Genomic DNA, 22,847 nt, shown 5'->3' on the forward strand with positions numbered 1-22,847 from the left:
GTGTCAAAAATAGACTCTGCACCTGCACCAGACACACAGTATAACAGTTAGGTGTGAGAAAAATTACCTTACGAGTTGATGACACTTGTTACCAAGTACAGTGAGAGCTTCCCAGTAAGTCCTCCAAGACAAACCAGTAGTTGACATAATGCAGTCCGTTGAGACCCCACGGTACAATATAATCACAATACTTAACTCAAGAGACAACATGAATGGTTTTAAATATTTTTGCAATGTGCTGAGTATTGGAAACAATATATATATAGCAATTTCTTTATTTTGACCTTTTTTTCCACCTGCGTTTTATATCCCCAAAGGCACAATTTGTCAGTGTCCGTTTCATTTCGTACAGTACAGTAATCAGTCTCCTCTTCACACTTAAGCCATTTTTGTTGCAGCAAAATTGCTCCTGGATTGCTGGATTGTCAAATAGACATACTGACCAACATTGTCATTTAAACCAAGAGTGTCATGAAAAACTGCTCTGCAGTCCAGTCTAGTTTAACTAAATGTAAATACATGGACTTCTGTACTGTTATTTTAAGCACGAGATAACAGTCAACAGTTCTTTGTGAGATAATGAGCCACACATCATAAGTGTAATTTTCAATTCAATTTTATTTATACAGCACCAAATCACAGCAACAGTTGTCTCAAGGCGTTTCATATTGTAAAGTAGACCCTACAATAATACACACAGAGGAAAACCCAACAATCATATGACCCCCTAGGAGCAAGCGTTTTGGCAAGAGTGGGAAGGAAAAACTCCCTTTTTAACAGGAAAAAACCTCCAGCAGAACCAGGCTCAGGGAGGGGTGGCCATCTGGCGTTGACCAATTGGGTGAGAGAAGGAAGACAGGACAAAAGATGCTGTGGAAGAGAGCCAGAGATTAATAATAAGTGAACAAGTGAACCCTTCCTGCTGTACTTGACTTGAGAGCCTGGGTACGACTGTGTCCATGGGGAGGAATGGGGGGTTGTCCACACATACACTCAGCAGCACCAACGGTGGACTGAATAGGCAACGAGTTTTATTCTTTCAGTATTAAAACATTTAGTTTGTTTTTGAATTGTATATAATAAAATATCAATATGTGGTGTCATACAAAAGCAGACATCATGAAATAAATTAAATCCAAACGAAATCATTCATATAATAATAAATGTGGGGACTGGAACTAGATTGTTAGCAGGAAATATTTTGGGTGTTGTCAGCTCTGGCATTCAGCCTCCATAGATTAGGATCTTCGTCAACTTTGTAGGTTCTTATGTTCCTCAGGTTCTACCCAGATATTTTTGCAGTGTGATGTGAAGAGAGATCTTCTGTTGTTGGTTTGTTGTTTGTTTCGTTTTTTGCATGTCTGCAAAAGTCTTTACGCTGGGCAAAATTACACAACATGAAAGTTCAGTCCTAAGGGCTTATTATATTGTAACAAGATGATTAATATTATTCAACCAAGGCATATTATCACAATTGTAACATTTGTCTTTATCTCTTTCCTTTTCCTTACCATAGTTTTTCAGAATTGTAACTGCCTTGATTCATCTGACAGTCACGTTGGGTGCTATTCTGATGGGTTAATGTGTTTTTAGCAATGGTGCCATAGTAACATAGGAGCTATATGAAAACTTTGCCTTGCAATAAGCCTCCTCTTCTCCACTCAGAGTATCAAAGTGAAGTCTAAGTGGGTATTCAATGTAGAGAAAGGTAGCTGACTAGCCTTGCTGCACCATTTGTCTTCTAAGTGTTCAAGGGAACACCGTGGTGGGCCTGCATTCATTGTACTCAGGCATGCCATTTTCTCTCCTTAGCTTTTCTATCCCAGCCCAATTGACCCTATTTCGTTCCTTGCTCCGGCCCACCTCAGCTACACACTGCTACGACTGGGTCATCGTCCTGATGATAAGTGCTACATCCTGTTGAGTGAAGTGGCGGGAGACATTAGTCTGGGTCTGAATAAAGGGTAGACACTGACACAAGGACAGATTACTTGTCCAGACAATGGAAAACGCCAGTTTGAACAGGCTCTGATTAAATAGATGGTGATTGAAGTTTCACTTCAGACAGGAGGATAACTATTGCTTTTTCCCAGAGGTAGAGGTTCAGTTTAGACTTTATTCTGCTTCCAGAGTCTATTCTTTTGTTTTCTGGGAGAGTAAACCATGTTTGGCTTTTATCTTCTTGTTCATTTGACCTTTTCAATTGTATTTCTACATTTGCACTTTACTTTCACATACGTAACATACATTAAAAAAAAACGTTCACATATTTTTTTTCTATCTTCCCAACAAAGCACAGTAGTAAGCTTGACACATTTTATTAGAGCTCATTTGCAACTTACTGATATCTTTCAGCACAAAAACACAGGACTTCAAGCTTATTATTAAGTTTCACTGATGAAATTGTGAGCTTATAGCATTTACTATTATTAAGCTTTTAAACAGATATAAAGAAAGCCTAGACTAGTTCTCAGAAGTGTCTGCATTGATAGAGGTTTCTGTGTACTTTGCACACCTGTCCTGAAAGCCCTGATCCCCAGAATAGAAAGAGGGAGGCACATTGTGCACATCAGAGCCGGGATGCGACTCAGTCATTGTCCTATCCCTTTCAGCAATCTTAGTTCTCCTGCCACTTCCTCCTCAACACCACCTTTAAGATCTGAATGACTCTTTCAAACCCATTTCACAGCTGGGAGCTTGACTAATATTCTGCTGCCATGTGTTTCCCCTCCATTACAAATCATGTGACATGTCTGTGATTGCTCTCTCTCCAAGTTTGTGAGCACGTGGGTGTAAGTATATAAATATATGTTATGATTTTCAGTGTTGGGATGTCTGAAAGAACCTCTTGTCTACATTGTATAAAGCAGTTTTCTGTCTCGGCCTTTTTGAGTTGCATCTGATTGATGTGTAAAATTGGACTGTTTTTGCTCCCATATATTCCTGAGGCGGGAGATCTGAGTGGGTTTCGTTTTTCCTCGCCTCCCGAGGCACACAAAGCGTTTCATGTTCTTGTGGGTTGGAGTCAAACGGAGTACTACACATGAAGGCGAACACTGCAGGTTGCGATAGATTGATCTTCTCCTTTTTGCTTGTTTTCTGTCTTGTGTGTATTTTTTCTCTCTCGTGCGTTTGTGTGTGTTGTAGCGAGCGCAAAGCTTGCTGTCTGTGATGAATTGCTACAGCACTGGAGACAAATTTGGACGTCGAGGGGCGTTGGTTTTGCTCAGAAACTGTAGCTGCCTCTACGCTCTGCGTAATGATGAAGAACTAGGCACATATCAGCCAGAGGAGTGCAACTGCTGTAAATGAAAAGCACAACAAACGCACACATTGGAGCAGACAGACAAGGAAGTGGGCCATTATACATCTACTGTGTGCGTGTGTTTGTAGTCACAGCTTGGTGAAGGGCTTTGGTACAACCATAGCCAACTACCACTGGGATCTTCTGTCCTCAATACAAAACCCTGAGCCTATTGGCACTTTTTTTAGGTTAGTTTTAAGTATAATAAGAAAATTTCAGTTTGTAGGCCCCAAGATGGTTACAGGTAATCTCTCGTGAAAGTGTTTCAGATGGAAAAAGAAGCACAAAACCTTGTAGGCATGTTAGACCTGGTTAAACATTGAATACAGTCTCAGAAATCATTAACAGTTCTTAAATCTTTTTTCACATTTATATAAAGCAGTTTGTGTGAAAAATGACTTTCTCTAAGAGAAAGAAGGAAGGAGCTACAGGTTTATCAGTTCTAGTCAGTTTTAAATTTTAATTATGTATTCTGTTACAGTCTATGAAGCTGGCTAGTCTCAGAGCAGCAGAGCGGATCAATCACTGTGTGGTCGGCAGAAACACTTGCTTGCTATAGGATTTTCTTGTGCCATTTTTTTTTAAAAAAGAAGTATTATTTTGTATATCCTTTGAGACACCCTCAACTCACTAAAGGTCAGTATATTGGAGCTTGCAGATCAGTTCTTGTTCTTCACTAAAGTTAGTTGACTCTCAAATGGTATCTCAAAATTCCTTTTTCCTAGGCTACAGTTTTAAGCATAACCAAGATGTTTCTTGTAGATATTCTTTCTACTTAATACTGCAATCCAAAATAACCGTGGGGAGAGTTAATCAATGTGATCAATGCAGAAGGTGGTTGATAAGACATACTGTTGATTGACTGGAATATAATAATGAATACAAAAATAGAAAAAAGATTTGTAACTCTATATGGAATTCAAAACTGGTGTCTGACATTTCAATAGCAAATGTTAGACCAGGGGTCGGCAACCTGCAGCTCTTGAGTCCTTATAGTGCGGCACTGCGTGGTTTGGGAAAATAAATTAGAAGTATTTAGCTGAAATGTAATTTATTTATGTTAGTTCTTTTTTAACTTGTAGTTCTAAATTGGAAGATTATTGTGATATTGACATATAAAAATAAAATTATATTCTATTATTTTTTTCATCACTCAAAATAAGCGTCACACTCGCGGAAGCCGGTGTACCCGCCGAAACGGCGTGCATTTATTGAGACTTTCAACCCCAGGTAGGCCAATTATGGATCTTCGGATCCACATTATGTCAGCAGCTGTTCTCCACCGTGGACTATGTTAAAAACAAACACCGCTCACGCCTCACAGACAACAGCTTACAGTCCTGCGTAAAGATGAAGTGACTTCGTACAGACGCTGTGCGCAGAGGTTCAGGAGCAGAGGTCCCATTGTAAACATACCATAGCAGACCCGACGATGTTTGCATGAACATGCTTTTCAGCACCTCTTTATAGGCCACTTTTCACACACGGTTGCTGTACGCATACAGCCGGCTGTAGCTTTTCAGCTCACAGCACGACACACACCAACACAACAACACAGATAGCACAGAGGTTAAGGCGGCGAGGCGTGATTGTGGGTGCCGCTCAGGTGCGTTCGCCTCCCCTGCAGCGGCGCTGCAGACCACGCCCCGCCACACACATTAACCAGGTAAAATACATATTTAGGCAGAATTTTGCAAATATCTATTTTTCTTTTTTTTTCTTTTTTTTAGCAGCATAGTACTTTTTTTCCAATTATTTTTTTTTTTTTAAAAGTCAGATCAAGGCTTCAAAAGCCCAAAGGCGATATAAGGGTGGCAGCTCACAACAGTTTTTGTTTGCTACATGGATCATTTTAGTTCAGTTTGTTATATTTCTTTAAGAGTTCAAAATGTGTTAATTACATAAATAAAATGTAAATTTCTCTGTAACACTTCATGAATTTCACAAGCAACACACCTTAGTTGTTCACACAAAGCATAAAGGTAAAAAAAACAATATATACGGTGTTATCTTCATTTTAGATGTCAAAAAGTATTTGCGGCTCCCAGTGTTTTCTTTTGCGTGGAAACCGGGTCCAAATGGCTCTTTGGGTGTTAAAGGTTGCTGACCCCTGTGTTAGACCCACCCAAAAAAGAGTTATAGTTGATGGGTCATATTTGATTGGTCTAGCTAATAAACTTAAAGTTAAATGCACCTGAGTGCATCAATTATTACAATAATTAGGTTACATGCTACTGTTCTGGACTATAATGCTGTCGCCAACATATGCACAAATGGGATTACTGTACCCATATGTGCTTTAATATGAATATTAAATATTTCATATCATCGTAGAATGCCGGGACCTTTAGACCAATAAAGGTCCAAGTAGAGTTGCAGAGTCCCAGTTGCAGTCATAGAATTTGATTTTATTTTCTTTTTCCTCTGGTGTGTGTTATTTTTCCACGGGGAATCAGGCGAAATGAAGGAGTGAGAAAAATACACAGAACCTTAATCAAAGCAAAGTCCTCCTACCTTTCACTAAATCAGTGGTGGGACTCACTAGTCACACCTTGGTTGATGGTACATCTTGGCCAAGCTATGAAGTAGCTTATGAAAAAAAGCTGTACCAACTTTTCTAGGGCATTGCACTCTGATTAAGTTGACTTGTACTTGCCTAAGTAAAGCAACAGTTAAACGGTGCTTATTTTCATTTGAAATGTAAAAATATTTTTAAAAAAATGTCATATGATTGTCAGAGTTATGCAACCCTGTGGTCAGTGAACTTCACTGAATAGGCCAGCGTTATTGTTTGCATGTCACAATAGAATTAAGAAAAGCAATTAAAAAGCTTTTTGTAACCTGACTTGCTGTGTTGCATTTTATAAATATGATGCAATATGGTGTTTGTTAATTACATCCAGTAAGTTAATATTTAAGTTAACCTTTGGTTAGTGCTTAACTTAGACAGAGAAACAGCTGATGGATAAACAGTGCCACTCAGTAATTAATTATTAAAAAATGACTTGGATATAGAAAACCACATACTTCATGTCTAAGGGAGACTAAGGGAGAAAAGCTTTTCATATTTGCAAGGAAGCTTGACAAAACAATTAAAATTTTATAGGCAACACACACCACAGCATTTAAAAGAAAACACCCCCACACACATTAGCATGGCAAACACAGTGTATTTTGTCCCTTTACATGCCCATATAGTATACCTGGCTGTTGGCTGTTTTTCTTTCTATTTTCAACGCATATTACTGGTCAGGTCTATCATTTCCCTCAGGTGTCAGGGCCAGGTTTTCAGTTCCACCAACCAAAAACACCATGATTTAAATGTCAAAGTATTTCCCTTTCAACACATTATCAGCATTCTGGTTGTTGCTCTGCTACTACAAAGCAAGGATTCGATCTTTTAAGTCAAAAAAATAATTAAATACTCTGAAACACGATGTTCACAACTTTGATGTATTTCAGTTTCATAACATTCTGTTCATTCCCTTATACTCTTGAACCACTTCTTATTTCTTTTATTTTGCTAGTGATTTACTGAATCTCCAGACATGCATGGAGCAGTATATAAGGCAAAACAGAACTTGTACTCTCTTAGGCAGCTTTCTTGTCATCTCTTTAAGTAGCCTTCAGGTATAGTTTTGACAAGGTTCCTAACACTATTGGTTGAACTCCATGCCCAAACCATGACAGAGCCTCCATAACATGCCTCCATAACTCAGTGTTTTTCCTGTCTCCTGACTTTCTGAGTACATATTGATGACTATTTGATACAAATATTTTACTTTGTGCAGACCAGTTCTTGTGTAATTTGGCATTCCTCAACGTTTTCATCCCGTTTCCCTTAAAAATGGCGTATTATCAGCCAACAGTTCACTGAAACTGTTGATGAACAGTAGATGCATCAACTAAAGGGCACAAAGATGGGAACAAATGATGTGTCTTAGTGACAGGGTGCTAGTAACAAAGTGCCTAAAGATACAGTTTAATGCATGTAGACACAACACTGGTTCATCCTTTGTGTTGGGTACCTTTTTTGTGCTTGAATGATTCATAGATCAGTGTTAAGTAGTTCAATACACACACACACACACACACACACACACACACAATCACACACAAAAAAAATTCCTCTAAAGATGGTCAGCTACAAGGACTGGACTGATAGTGAGTGAGCCAATTCCAAAAGAAATTTTGAAATATCTTCTGAAAGGCTGAAGGCTTTTGTTTAAGACCACTTTAAAAATTACATGAAATTCTGTGGCTGTTTATAAGAACTTGCTGACTTACAGTATGCAGGACTTGGACCTAGATTCTTCATATATTGGACATATAACTTTATAGTAGGCATAATGTAATGTGTATGTACTCTAAATTGACACAGTCAGTATAGGCAAACTAAACAAAATTACACGTTATAGAATTTAGTTTCTTCCCCTCTTGCATTTCTTCTAAAATCCCTCTTTCTTTTTTCTTTTTTTTTCTTTTTTAGAGAATGATGAGACAGGTGTGATGGATAGTTTGCTGGAAGCCCTACAGTCAGGAGCTGCATTCAGAGACCGCAGGAAGAGAGCGCCAAGACCCAGAGGTGAGTCTAATATCCCACATTTATACAGAACGACCCACACACACAGAAACCAAGTACACACACTGTCTGGCAAAACACTGATGGAATTCCAATCAGATGTTTAAATAATGACTTCTAGCTCTAACCTGTCACCTTCATGCATTTATATTTTTTCTTATTTTGTTTTTAAAAGTTGAGCAAATTGAATGCATCCTCAGGTTCTTATGTTTTAGCTTCATTTTCTCTCATTCTCAGTAAATTGCAAAATACACTGGTTTGTTGTTTGTACACATTCTTGCCAGCAGCGCAGCGCCAGAGTCTTCAGCTGACACAATTCCTACAACTGTTTGATGTGTGGATCTTAATTTTTTCCCCCCTCTGGGTTTCTTAATTCCAAACGAAAGATGTTAAAAATTAAATGTAAATCCAAGATGTGATTTGAACGCGTTTGGAAATGATTGGTGACTAAACATTGACACCGGCACCTTAAACTTATTAGCTGTACCTCGAAAAACATTATTTCTTGCTAATGAACTTCACTTCACAGCTGTTCATCACTGGGCCAGTGCCGTCACATCATCGTTCTAATCCCACTTAGTACTGTACATGTTGGCATTATTTGTCCGCTGCCCTCCTTACAGATAACCACCACCAGACGATCAGCCCCAGCTCCTTCCGCCAGGTCCTCAGGCCTGTTAATTATGGTAAAAACACAAGATAAAAAAACTGTTAAAGCCTAAAGCACGTTCAGCGCTATCTTTCATCTGCTCTTGGAAATCAGCCTTAAACTGCTCTTGCATGTGTTATATTGTAAATTCATATATGTTCTGCCTTTTTGTGTGTTAAGTCACCTTGTTATTTGTTCCTTTAGCTTTTTGTGACCTTGCATGTTCTTTCTGCAATTATGCAAGACTATTGGTAAAGCAATTTGAGTCGGTGCTATGTGTGGATGTTAAGAAAGTTAGGATTGAAATTCTCTGAAAGTAGTGTGTGGGCTGTTCTGGTGGCTCAGTTTGATAAGACTCCTAAATTGTGTAGTAAGTGAAGCATTTTGAATGCAGTGTTTTTGTAGTAGCTGGGTTCTTTCACATTCTTTAAATCCAGGAGAGAATAACATTTTTCTTTGGAATTTATCAAGTCTGACCTATGGACTGTGTGTTTCTGAAGAGTGCTGAGGCATACAGATAAAGTGCTATGATACACGTTGGATATAAGCCACTTGTAGCCTAGATTGCTTCAGGTATTTAATATTCATCATCGTCATTTAGTACGTTCATATTATTGTTTTAATGTTAAGACATCTATCTGTATAATGTCCTTAGAATGGCGATTGGATTGGCTACTAATTATGCTAAATTCAGTTATCCTATATTACTCATACTTGTGAACAGATATTGTGCGTTTAGCTGTAAACAACAGCTTTCTTTTGTCAAAGGTTCTGCAATCATCACCAAAGCACTTAAAAATTTATTCTGTAACCCTATTACCTCTTATTATTTGTAATTGGAATCCCAGTCGGCCAAGTGCAGGCACACATGAATAAAATTATTCACGCTCAATCCACCCACATCATTGATGGCAATGATAAAGGGCCTGGCTCTGTTGTTCTGCTACAGCTTATCTGAAATTAGATTGGAAAGGGATGAGGGGGAGGGATATATATAGGGTGGGAGGAAAGAGACAGATGTGGCTGTAACACAAGAAATGGAGAGAAATGGCGTGAGATAGAGCCACTTGGTAAGGGCGAAAGTTAGGAATAATGTGAGAGAGAAAAATGGACTCAGTGCAGTGTGTGTGTGTGTGTGTGTGTGTGAGAGAGAGAGAGAGAGCGAGTGAGTGAGCCAGTAACTCTAAGAGGGAACAAGCCAAAGCTTTGTACTATTAGCAGGGGATTAGAGTAAATAATAACAGTGTGAACTGTAAAGGAGCTGCTGCTCAGTGTCCATGTGGTGCAAAAGACCCCATGGGGTGTGGTGCAGGTAAGAAGTTGCTGGAAGGTTGCTGACCCAGCTGCCCCCTACTGGCAGCTTCAGACATGGCGTGTTGATTAATAATGCTCAAGGCTTTAGCCTGTCACTGCAGGCATCATACTCACTGCCAGCCTCCCAGAGCAAACACAGCTAATTACTTTTCTCTGCCCAGCCCCAGCACCAGCTCAGCCCTCTCAGTGCCCATTCATCTTAATTTCCCCCTCTCTGCCATCTGCCTCCTAAATAACACTCCTCCTCATTTCCCTACCATCCCATATCCCCGCTGTCTTTTTCTATACACTCATGGCCATGCAATGGCCCTCCCCATACATAATTGCCTGTTATTGGTATGGAGTGTCTCCACTGCTCCTGCCTCACCCCTTCTTTCCCATTTCCCTTCTCTCCTTTACTCCTACAGAGATCCAGGCCTTAATTGCCCAGAGTTTAGTCGTTGGAGTGAGTGAAACCCACAGGATGCTCTCTGTTTATTTGGGAGGTGATGAAGTTTAGTCTGCGGCACAAGCACTTAAACAGCTGCTTTCACTTTCACACCACGCTACCACCTCCTTTTCCCACTGTTTTAAATACCCTTTAATAATTGATCTCAGGGGTCTTGCTTCACTCCAGTGGAGCAGCAAAGAGAATTAAAACAGAAACATCTGTGCCAGAAGATACTGTAATTAGTGGTAAAGGAGAGAGATTTGAATGGTCAATCTGAACATGCATGGTGCCATTAAGTTTTTGCATCAAGGGAGTCTCGAGTACACCACTCTGTTGTCGGTGCCAAACAAATCAGATGGCAGATTTTTAGAATGCTGCCTATCACAGTGTGATGAGACTGTGGAGTAGTTTGATAATGGTTATAGTGCTTTGTAGTCATGATGAGTTTGATTGCCACGGAATAGAAAACAGGATTAGAAGATGGTTTGCAGTCTCCTACACTGTTTGTTGCACACAAATGAATGCAGTCTCTCTCTTTTTATCCCTTTCCCCTTCGCTTTCATGCACTCTTTGATTTGAGGTTGGGCCCCAGTTTGAGTCCCTTAATTTTCCTCAGCATCCTCTGTCTCTCACATCTTGTCTCCTGGTCTACCCCTAAATTGGCTCAGCACACTTTAACATGAGCCAGCAGCTAAGGTGTTTAGCTAGGTCTGCAGTCTCCCCGAGCACACGTACACACATAGACATAAAAGTACACAGAAACACCAGCAGACTTTAGGAGATGAAGGTAAGCAGGCTTTACGATGGCTGTGGCCTGGGTTAGGATAAGGCTCTGGGGCTCTGGGGCTCCTCAACACTCTAAATTGGATTGGGCTCCACAGAATGATGGATCGATGGTGGTTAGCCACACAGGTGTAAGATACTTATTGAATCTATAAAGCAGCCATAGCTTTTTAACTGTGTCCTTCTGAAAACATCTCTCCAGGCGCTCTCTGGTCATTTCTGGCTTCTTTGCAAGATCTCATCACAGCCTTGCTGACTCCCAAGCTGGCGTGTGCATGTACATATCTAGGGAAATCACACAGCTGCATGTTTAATGGTCGTGTTTGACAGAAAGACAGAGAAAAGGAAAACACAGAGAGTGTGCAACACAGCACAAGCCAGAGGTGCATTGTGTAATGCCCTTGTCTTGGATGATCTATTATGGAAAGTGTGGGGTGGAATGGGATCTATGAAGGAGTAAATGTCTTTGTCTTTAAGAGCAATTACTTCAGATGTCTTTAGTGACACCCGACCTAACAATTATCATGTGTGATATAGCTCTGAACTAGAGCTTGAAATTGATGTAAAGGTCACTTCACAAAGTCACTTAGCCCTTTTTACCAAGTTTTTTTCCTTCTTACTTGCAGTTGAAAGCATTAATGCTTAAAAGTAAGCCTCTAGTTATTGGAGATCTTCTGTCCTATGTGTTTGACGAGTCAACTTTATGACCCTTTTTGCTGAATTTATTTCTGTGTAATGTCAGATACTTGGTTCGTGCAGGCGGCTATTCAGTGCTGATTTTAAATGGCTTGGGTATAGGTGCAAGTGGTAGTGGAAGATGACTAATCGACTTAATTTGAGACTCAACCCACGGTGTCTTTGAGAGGTTGTTCTGAAGAAAATCATTACGATGAAACTGGGGTGAGTGTGCAGTTAAAATGGAAGTTTAAAAAGTACAATAAAATAGAAAGTTTGTTTCCACCCGACTCTGTGTGTTCTCGTGTGCTCACATGTGGGTGAAAAGCTAGCATTGCTGGAGCTTCCTGAGGCTGGATACTCAAGTGGAATCTGCCGTTAGATGCTCGTCTTTTTTGATTGGGCCACTTATAGACTATGATATGTGGATTCCACTGCAGGATGACTGTATCCTGCAGATTGCATATGGGCTTTTTCAATCCTTTTCATATTCTTGTTCTTTCAAGAAAAATGTGTGAAAGCTACCAGTCCCTCAAAACTTCCTAAGTCTCATCTTTAAGTTTTCTTTTATTTCTTCTTTGCCTTGCCGCTTTTCTCCAGACGTGGCATAAGCAGAAAAAAAGGGATTATTAAACATTTCAGTGAACTCGAGACAAAAAAAAAGAGCAGCACAGCCTCTCTCTCCTTACTAGATCTATTTCAATTGATGCAACACGTCATTGTTTTAAAAGTGTAACTGTAAAAGTTGCTGATTTATCCACATTTGGTCATCATATATCATCCACACATCACATGCGGCCCGCGCGCTTTTCATTAAAGTGACAGATTATTGTCCAGAAGCTTCTCAGCCGGAACAATGTTCACTTTCACACACACGTACTCATGCATACATGCATAAAAACTGTCAGCTTTTACCCTGTATTTTAATCATGTGCACGGAGAAGGTTAAAGGCCATTCTGGTGTTGCACTGTTAGCCGTGTCTAAGGCTTGGACAGGTGTACTGCTCTCTGTAGTCATGTCCACAGTCATCTGGCCACTTGGAGTCACAATGTGTCTCTTATTGCCACACTTGATTGGTGCTTTAGATGTTTAACTGTTCTTGTCGACAAAGGTATATCCAGATGGGAAAATGTACCTTGACCTGCCTTTGCCTGTCTGTCTGAAGTGCTGCACTTGGTGTGTGTGCATGTGCATGTCTGAGCCGGTGCACATATTCATTGAACAGATGGAGCAAGAGGGCACCTTAACAAAGTGGCTGTTGTAATTAGGTCTAGCCTTTACGGTGCGACTTGTGGAATAGTAATTGAGGGTTGTAGAGAGCCCAAAAGGAAGCGATTTCATTTTTTTTTATCCAGACTTTGATGAGAATAATAGAATCTTTTGCAACAATGCCCCTCCACGTGCTTACATTTGCACTCATTCACACATGTAAGCAGCCTGTGTCAAACAGTCTGATCTGCTGGCCACAGGATTTCTTCTTGCTCTGCTGGCGATTAATTGCCACATACACGTAGTGGTCTAAAGATTTAACCAGCAATGTCCATGCACAATCCATCTTCCCTTAATTTGAAGGCCAGAAGCGGCATCTACCTAGTGTCTGTCTTAGGGCAACTGTATGGCATTTATTTGCAAATGCACCATGTTCCCCATGTGTAATACAGGCCGTAATTAAGATTATGTGACATGTCACACTCGATGTAATCATGATGCTGTTTACTTCTTGTACTGCCTTAAAGGCAAGGACATAGGTAATAAAAATGGCTTTTAATGGCTCCCACATGGGCTGCTGCTTCCTGGATATGCAGAGGTGTTTTTTATTGGAAAGGGTTTTTTGTTTTTTTTTGGGCACACATCACTTTGTGTCAAAACTAATGACTGTTGTAATTGGACAACTTCTGCAAAAGTTACCAATTATTCATTAATGGCATGTATGAATTTCTTCCATCCTTATTTAGTGGTGTATTGAAAAAAACATTCTGACAAATTTTGGTGAGCGTTAATTTACATATGGGCGGCATACAGTGAATGTGTCATGTGCAACAGACTTAAACAGAAAGCATGAAGGTGCATTTGCAGAGATATATGAATGCAAAAATGAAAATGACTGAGATTTATGGAAAAAAAATTAATTGCTGTATATGTGATTATTTCCATGCAAAGATGTGTTTGATTGGCCCGCCAGTTAAAGGAAGAGAGGTTACATGCGCTATGATCATTACAGTAAGAAATGGCACTCCCTTTTATCTTATAGTCCTTTCCAGAATGTAAGAAGATGAGGAAGTGAATTAGTCTGGCTAGTGAGGTCACTGTAGACTGGACACACATGCTTCCACACACACACAAACCGAGCTCCACTGTTCAGTCCTAAATAGAAAACAGATGATAACGAACACCTCTGCACTCTGCTCCATGTCTCTGTGCTGTACATCCCACATTTTAGCCAAGTCCTAAGCCGATCAGGCTCCTCAGATATCCACTTTTAGCTGGATTATGAGGAAGCTTGGCTGTAATAAAGGCTGTGAATCGTGAAATAGAAAGTGGTGTTCAGCATGTCGAGCCAAGGACCCTAATCACTCAGCCCATTCACACCAGCTCAGACCCCAAACAGCAGGTGAAGCTTTTAATGTTCGATTCTTATTCAGCTGGCTTTTGAGCTTCTCCTGGTCTTTCTTCACATGCTGTCTCGTCTTCTGACTGCCTAGATACACATCTTATGTGTCAATGCACAAAGGTCTGATGATTCATAAGCGGTTAGGTTTAAATACACACCTGAATTTTTTAAATGTGACTCTTAGAACTGCTTTGATCTCTTTCAAATCTGTAGTATTTCATTGCTTTCTTCTTTCTTGCTGTCTTCATATTCTTTGTTTCTCCTCTACATTCCTTTCTCTCATGAGCGTGTTATTTACATTGATTGAGAATAGGCTCTTACATACTGCTCTAGTTAATAATGCAGTGAGAAATGAAGTCATTTTCACCATGGCTTTGTGCTAATTAAATTTTACAGCAGTCTTATCGCCCCAGCCACACACATTCCTGGTCCTCCCACATTCACCAGTGCCAGCAGCCATATCACATAGCCGTCAGGAAGAGACCGAGCTAGGGAGATGATTATATGAACTTATGTTGTTATGGGAGGGAAATGAGCGTTATCGTCTCTTTATATCTATGCTTTCTACAAAGAGAGGTGCTTCAGTTCTGTCTCTGTAGTAATACCTTTGTTAAAGTAGTCTTAGAAGTGCTATATAAATACTTTTTCCCCACACAGATTAACATTCTGCATCAGTCTTGTCTTTGCCTTTTTTTGTTTGTTTTTGGCTGCCTCTCATATTTTGTTTTTCAGTCTATCATTTGTAGCTGGTTACACTGTGAACCTTGGCAGGACAAACAACATTTGTTTGCATGTGTTTTGAATGTTGCTATCAAGCTTTCTTGATTCAAAGACAAGAATTTAGGCAGGAGTGATTAAAGATGATAAATTCTAGTACCCCTCTTGTAAAGACTCATGTCAATATCATTCTTTGGTCCACCAGACTCGCACAGAAAAAGTTACAGGTGATCCCAGTGCTTACTTTTTAAGCTTTGCTGATAAAAGGAAAACATTATTCCAAACTGCGTCATCTCTCTGCTCCTCTTTGTGGAAGTCGCTTGTGCTGCCACTCCGCCTGCTCTGTGTCTCCTCACTGATCCAGAAGCTCTAAGTGCAGCGACAGGAGTTTCCATGCCGACAGAACGGGAAGGCCAGCCCTCAGGCAGCAAGATCTGTTTGATGCTGGATCCTACCCTCCCTTAGAGAGCAGAATTTGGGCTTTGCTTATCTACTATATATATTGCCCTTTTATGTCCATATGCTGGCTCATTCACACATTAAAGTGCATGCAGTCACATGCATTCACTTGAACTCATACACAGTCGCACAAACACACAGACACATCCTCTTGTAGACACTCAGCCTTGAGGCACAGGGCCATGTATGTATCTCTGGCCTCTGGGCTAAAGAGCTTCATTATTCAGGCACTCACTTTGATTAGCATCCTCGGAGGTACAAATTAGCAAACAAGCTCAAGTGTTCCTGTGAAGAAATGCCCTCTGCGGACATAAGAACATTTCACAAGTATGTGATTTTCCCTGCCATTCAGATGATGACAGTTTCTCCTAGTGAGAATATTCTCTAAGCATGTATGGTTTTAAGCTTTGTAGAAACCATACTATAATGAAACATTTGGAGCTTAATAACCTAATTCTCTCCCAGCCTGAACCAGTCTTTTCATTCCTCAAAAATTATTTATTTTAGTAGCACTCCTTTTGCTTTTAAAAGAAATATTCTTCTTAGTGTCTTGGAAAACAACCCCTAAGTGAAGAAAGGTGATGGTTGTGGTATGCAGGGCTCAACAGTATGAGTGTCACACTTGGCATTTGAGTCCAAAGAAGCCATATATGCAAGATGTAAAATATATTTAGGAACATGCACATGATTTAAAAGTGTTAAAATAATTCAGACGGGGCAGTCTCTGTCTTTCAGTGAAGAAAAAGTCTGATAGCACAAGAATGACACCTCTCTTGGGTATAGTTTATGTTTCAAGCTGCAGCCTCTCTCCCCTCTGTCTGGGAAACACAGTGGACTGAACATGCAGCACAGCAGTCGACGTGAAGTGAAATATGCTGTCATCCCAGGCAGTAGGAAAATATACAGGCTACCTGCAGGAAAAATGTTGTGTTCAACACTGATAACAGTAGAACTAAGTGTTATGTATGTGCTTTGTATGTTCGTGTGTGAATGTATGACACATTACTTTTTATATGTGCACCGTGGCGTGAGTGGCTTTTTTTTCGCCATCCCTGCGCCATTAGTGTGCGCAGATGTAGCTCGTGCATGCGCATTGTCAGAGACTGTTTTTCATTCAGGTGAAAATTCCTAGAGCTGGTGTCTGCTCTATAATAACCATACTTGACATTTCTCTCTCCTCCAGCCTGTGGAGACTAACAGATGCTTTCCATTCCAGTTGAACCCATTAAGGCCTTCTCTTCTCTACTGCATCCACTGGCCTGTCCTTTGGCAGGGCCTTTCTGAATGTCAAAACTCACTGTTTAGCATCACAATAAAGCAGATACGGGGCGAAAGAGTAAAGGAATGGAAATAGCTGCTGGCTGGCAAAGGGCATGGACAAAAATATTTATTTTTAAGACTGACATTGCTCATTCAGTGTTGTGTAGCCTGGATATTTTTTATGTACTATATTTTTTTACGTTTATTTTGGACACCCAGTGACTGTAATATAAATCTGGCTTAACTGTCACTGTTGACTTTTATTGAACGACTGATTATACTGGTTACAGTTCTTTTCTTCATATTTCTAGTTGTTAGAAAAAGACTTACAATAGTGCATTTGGCATTCTTGACTTGAAAATCAAGAAAATGAGACTTTTTACCTGACCTCCTTCACTGTTAGTCTTAAAATGTGTTACTTTAATGTTAAAACATCAGTATTAAAATGCCTGAAAAGTTCATGCTTTTGACATATCATTTCCATCCAGTTTAACTAATGAAGTAAAAATTGCACGGGACAGTGAAACATATTTTATAAATCGGCCATATTAATTATCCTTAATTAATCACATTAGAGCCCTGTGGGAATATGGGTTCAAATTAAACAATAACAAATTCAACAGAGAATATGATTGACAGAATATAATGAATACTTTACAGATTTATATAATAATCTTTGGAAAAGTCATTGAAAGAATAATTGATGACTTTAAATCTTAATGCAAGTTTTGATTAAATTGAAAACATAATAATCATGCCCAGTAGACTTGATGATTGTTTTGGTTTTTAGGCCGTGGCATCAGTGGCTAGTTTTGATTTGTGCACAAACCTGATTATTTTTCTTTACAGGGAGGTAATTAGCCTGGCTAGTTTGAATGGTAATTACAACGTCAACCAAAGAGGAAAGAGACCGTCTAAATGTATTTCACAGATAGTTCTGTGTTTGTCCACAAAGGCTGGCACGCGTTCACATACACACAGATTTTATTCAGCGTGCAGGAGCGTCTCCAGCCAAGCGGAATTATTTATAACAATTGTTTTGATACTGTATAACTTTACAATTGCAAACTAAAATAACAGAAAATTGCTCATTTTCTGCTAGTGCTTAAAACAGGCAGAGATGTTGGGGTATATTTGACTGCATCAGCTCTACTGCTGTATGCATCTCCTTATTCTCAATTTGAGGTCTGCTCGCACTGAAGTACAACATTGCAACAAACAGCAGAGCTTTCAAGAGAAACATTTGTTTGATTTTCTTCAAAAGAATAAATACAAACAGCATTCATGTTTCGCACATGTATAATCACTACAATATATTCATGATTGATAGTGTATAATGTAGCTGTACATTAATAAATGCTGATTCCTGATTTATAAACATATGTGAAGCCTTATGTGTGGCGGTTCCAGCTATGTCCACTGGCAATAGACAAATGATAAACAATTGTGTAAGATATAATGCAATAAGAGAAGTTGTAACTCTTTACAATATCCTGTCCAGACACTTTCTTTCCAATCTCAGTGTTACTAACTTGTACAGTTTTTGTATAATGCTTTTCAGTACTATTAAGGGGAAAGAAATGTATTATCACCTTGGTTTTGGTCCAGAGCAGGTAGATTAGTCATAGTGCGTTAATCATCCTCAGCACATAACCAAAACCAATTTAATATTACTGAACCAATGGCCGTGATACTCTGTTTTTTAAAAATTAACGTCAGCTCTAGTAATATTGCTCAAAGATCATTTTTAAGTGCTTATGTTTTGTTGACACATCTCATTCTGGTGAAATAACATTTCTGCGCCATGCTGTGCACAGGCCCATTTCTTTTCTAGAAGAGATCAAAAGGGCAGTTTGTCTCTTATTTTCTATTGAATTTATACACACTCTAAGAAGTGGGGGTTTTTTTTCGCCCTAATATTAAGTTTGGAGGTCAACGTGAAGTTGTCATAGAAACAACTTCACGTTTAAAAATTTGGACTGTATTTGAAAATTAGCCAGTTGACTGTGGAAGTAGTCCAAATCTCTGAAGGAGCCATGCAGTAAATGTCATTGTCAGCTGTGGCATAATGTAGAGGTAAGAACACTGAGTTCTTGCTAAAAGGGATTCTTCTTGTTTGTTTGAGGAAGGGGGGAAAGCACAGAGTGAGCTGTTCTTATATGAAGTATTTGAGAATAAGAATGGCGTTTTCAGTTCTGAGTCTAAGACTAAACTATTGGAAACTTTAACAACCATTATTCAACTTACTAGCACACATAGACTTGACGTTGTCCCTGGATGACAGCTCTGCTTATTTCTGTGCTTTTTCCTGTATTACAGGGGAAAGTGTTAGACTGGCCAGCCTGCATGAGCTCAGTGTGAGTGTGAGAAGGTTAAAGAACAAGGCTTATCAATCTAACAAGGTTTTAGAAAGAGGCTGACTGCTTGCAAATCATCCATCAGCCTCGGCAGCGGGTTCAGTCTGAGCTCTGACAATGGAAGGTGTTTGGGCTACAGCAAGAGGGGACATGATTTATCAGGGAAGTGAGCGATTATGCGAAGCCTCTGCACATGAGAGACGGGCAGAACTAAAAAGATGATCTCATATCATTTCATGAAACATGCAAAGAATAGTTCATGGGTGCTTGTGAAAAATAGCCACATGAAGACACTGTGGATAAATGAAGCGTGGGTCTGCCCGAGTTTGAATGGAGAACATTTCATGGGATTCAACTTCAAGTAGAACTTTTTCCCCCCTCTAAAGTAAATGCAGAACAGCCCGTGAGTGCTAAGAAACTCTTTCTGATGACTTAATGAGAATTTTGTATTAATTATTGTAATCATTGGCCTTCTAGCTTGTCACTCTGGCGTGGCATATTTAAAAACATCTTACTTTGAAAGAAATGACAAAATGTTGCACTTTTCCCCTTTTTAATGGATAATTATCTGTCTCAGGTTTTGGAGAAGGGAAAATGATGAGCACCAAAATAGATCACGGAAAGAGAAAAGTCTCTGATCTTCTCCTGGCACTGTAGTGGAATCAAATATGAAACGCTTAACGTTAAACCACGTCGCTTTTCATGTGCAAATTCGACTTCACACATTGACAGTTCACACTGGCTCAGTGGATGACTGGTTTGGATCTTACTTATGTCATCTTTTTTATTAAATATAAGTCATTATCTTTTGTCCCTGTTCCCAAGACTGTGAAGGAATCATACTTCGATGAAAGGGGGTAAAGAAGTTGACATCCACTTTAGTCTGCTTAAGTGATTCACTTTGAAGATTCAAACAGAGATAAATAAATATCAACAAACAATGATTACAGACCAACGCACCTCTCTTTTCAGCCTTTTCAAATTTTCAGAGGTGGTTGATAGACGCCTCGGGTATTTAGATGGAGAGCAAGAGAGACTTTGAGAGCTAAAATAAGAGGTGACTCTGCCTGTAGACTGTTTGTGTATGTAGAACAGATGGATTTCTTTATGGAATCCTTTCAACAGCTCACACCCTGAGCTGTTTTTCTAGTTTCTCAAATGAGCATAGAGCAGCATTATAAATTTGAGCTTTTAACTCTACAGATTTTTATTTTTTATAAAGGCAGGGTAGGTGATTGTCCAAGTTTCATATTGTTGTGTTGCTCTGTGTATGCTAGTTACACTACACCCCATACTGTTCTATGCCAGGCCTAATCCCCATGCAAAGGCTCTTCAGATGGTTTTTGATGCTTAGAAATGTAGTGAAAAGCAAAAAAGGGAAACATTTTTTTAAGTGACACATAGAGAACACAAAGACGTTGCAGTGTGTTACGGAAGAGAGTGTTGGAAGTAGGTTCTCACAAATGTTTGTTGTTGCATTTTGCCTTTATAAATATACCTTGATGTGTAAGTGCTTAATGGCTGAAGCTCTGAGAGCCTGTCATTGATTTCATACTACGTTACAGCTGCAGATATTTTTCCTGGAGCTAAAAATATTTGATAATATCACATCAAGAATGCGGTCAAACCTCTTTTGCTCCCACTTAAATGGACAAAGAATATGTGTCAGAAAACTAATCTCACCGATTTTTTTTTCCAAGGACTGATGAATGCCCAATATATAGTGTGTTCCCAACCTTAGATGCAGGCATCAAAGAGATAAATGGGGAAGCCTATCGAGTATTCTCAGCACTGTTATTGTCGTCAAGAAAATATACAATTGTCAATCACACCAATAGCAAATGACAGAAAAACAGTAGCGGGAGATTGTCTGATTCCGGAGCAAATTTAATTTAAATAACAACAGTAAGCACAAGAACTAATTGAGCATTACACTTACTGTGCCAACAGTGTTTTGTTTTACCTAAAATACATTTCTTTCTCTTAATTTTACATCTTAAGGGTCAAGATGTCAGTTTGATCAAATAGCACAAAATTCACTTTCACTGTATTGATGGAGCAGCACGAATCTTAGAGACGGATATCTTAAATCCAAGCAGATAGAAGTGAGACTGTCTGCATGGCTAGATACCACTAGAGGTAAAGGGGAAAATATGTCTTTGTGTAATTCGTGTGAAGTGACCCTTCAAGGTGAGTTAAAGCACAATTCCTCTGAGTAAAGCTGTCCAGACCTTATGGTTCTGTACTGCGTAGCTGACCAAAATGGAAAGTTTAAAAGAGAGTGGAATGGACAAGGATGCTGAGCTCAAAGTAAAAACAAAGGAAATAAACAATGTTAGAAGACAGGTGTCTAATTCTTTTTTTTTTCTTTTTTTTAATCGCTCTTCCCTTCTGCCTTTCTCTCGCTCTTGAATGATGAAATTGCCAATGATTTATTACAAATGTCAGCGACAGGCGCAGCAGACTGCTGTTTTGTCCCTGTCAGAGCCAAGTAGAGCCTGAGGTAGGCAGCTTTACTTATCAATCAACTGTTTTCTCCTCTCTTCTGCCACCACTCAGTTACAACCATGTTGGTCTTTGGGTTGCAGACTGGTAAGCTTTGTACTGAGTTCGTACAAGTGAAGAGACAAGAAGTGACACAAAACCTTTTTGTTGTTTAAAGGCAGTGCTTTTTTTATCGCTAGTCCAGATTCTCCTGTTACCAAAGCCATCTAAAAACCTTGCTGTAAATGTTATCTACAGTTTAGTTGTGCAGAGGTGCAGAGTTAGTTGTGTATGAATTATATAAACAGAAGATCAGAACTTTCCTAGTTGGCTATAAGCTTCATGATTAGTAGATGGCAGATGGGTGACCTGTGCTACCACTCACTATTACATATAGGCAGTCTTGTGAACCAACCAGTCAAGCAAAGTAGCTGTGTTGCTACTGTGTTGATTATTTGAGGATTTGCAAGGAAGAACCGCCCTGGAGCTACTCTTAATTATCTAGCATTTCCAAAGCCTTTGACTGTGCATTTACAGACTATTTACTTTTTTTTCTACCTTCATAATTCATACCCTATTGTTAGTTTTTGATGAGGTCTTGCTGCTTAATTACAGTTGTATTTGAAAGGTCTTTGTTTAGCAAGAGCTAATTTGTTAGACTTTTTTTTTTCTCAGATAGAAGACCGAGGGGTGAGGTTGATGTCATTTGCTGTCTCTCACCAAAGTAAAGCTTGCGGAGGAAAACAGTAGCTAATGACCTAAACCATGAAAAGCTGTGAACCATGAAAGACTGTCATCTTTGTTGGAAGAAGGAATAAACTTTTTCTACAATGCCATACAGATAAGTGACTTCAGGTGAATGTGGACTAAAAAGACTGGTGTTAATCTCACAGCCTGCTGTTGCAATTATTTGACAGATGGTGGAAAAATGACCAACTACTACTTATGAATGAAAATAATTAATTAGATAAACAGTTTTCCTATATTTACTTTCCTATTTCCTCTTATCTCTTAAATTGCTAACATCTTGGAGCCTGCTAAAGGGCAGGATCCAGTGCTTGTGAGTATAACATGACATATTGATATTTGCCATTATATTGGTGTTGGCATTTTTGATGCCCAATAAATGAGAATTTTAAAAAAGTGAAGAAGAGACAGGAGAAACACCCTTCAATCGTGTTATGAATAATGACGTTTCATAACTTGTCCACCAGAGGGCGG

At 39.4% G+C, this 22,847-nt stretch overlaps 1 protein-coding gene across 7 annotated transcripts in view; it reads left to right on the forward strand.

Moving 5' to 3' along the window:
- Positions 1–22,841, forward strand: part of LOC102302025 (protein diaphanous homolog 3) — a 129,079-nt gene extending 106,238 nt beyond the window's left edge. For 6 of the 7 annotated variants that reach the window (XM_042214489.1, XM_042214490.1, XM_042214488.1 and 3 more), the window contains one exon: positions 7,794–8,503. In XM_042214489.1, the coding sequence (XP_042070423.1) occupies positions 7,794–7,993 (200 nt within the window). In that variant the 3' untranslated portion in view covers positions 7,994–8,503. The other variant, XM_042214487.1, reaches the window with a different exon arrangement.
- Positions 22,842–22,847: the final 6 nt, after the last annotated feature.

Source organism: Haplochromis burtoni, unplaced genomic scaffold (genome assembly GCF_018398535.1).
Source record: "Haplochromis burtoni strain Fernald_Lab_line unplaced genomic scaffold, NCSU_Asbu1 Contig_573, whole genome shotgun sequence".
NCBI classification, from domain to species: domain Eukaryota; kingdom Metazoa; phylum Chordata; class Actinopteri; order Cichliformes; family Cichlidae; genus Haplochromis; species Haplochromis burtoni.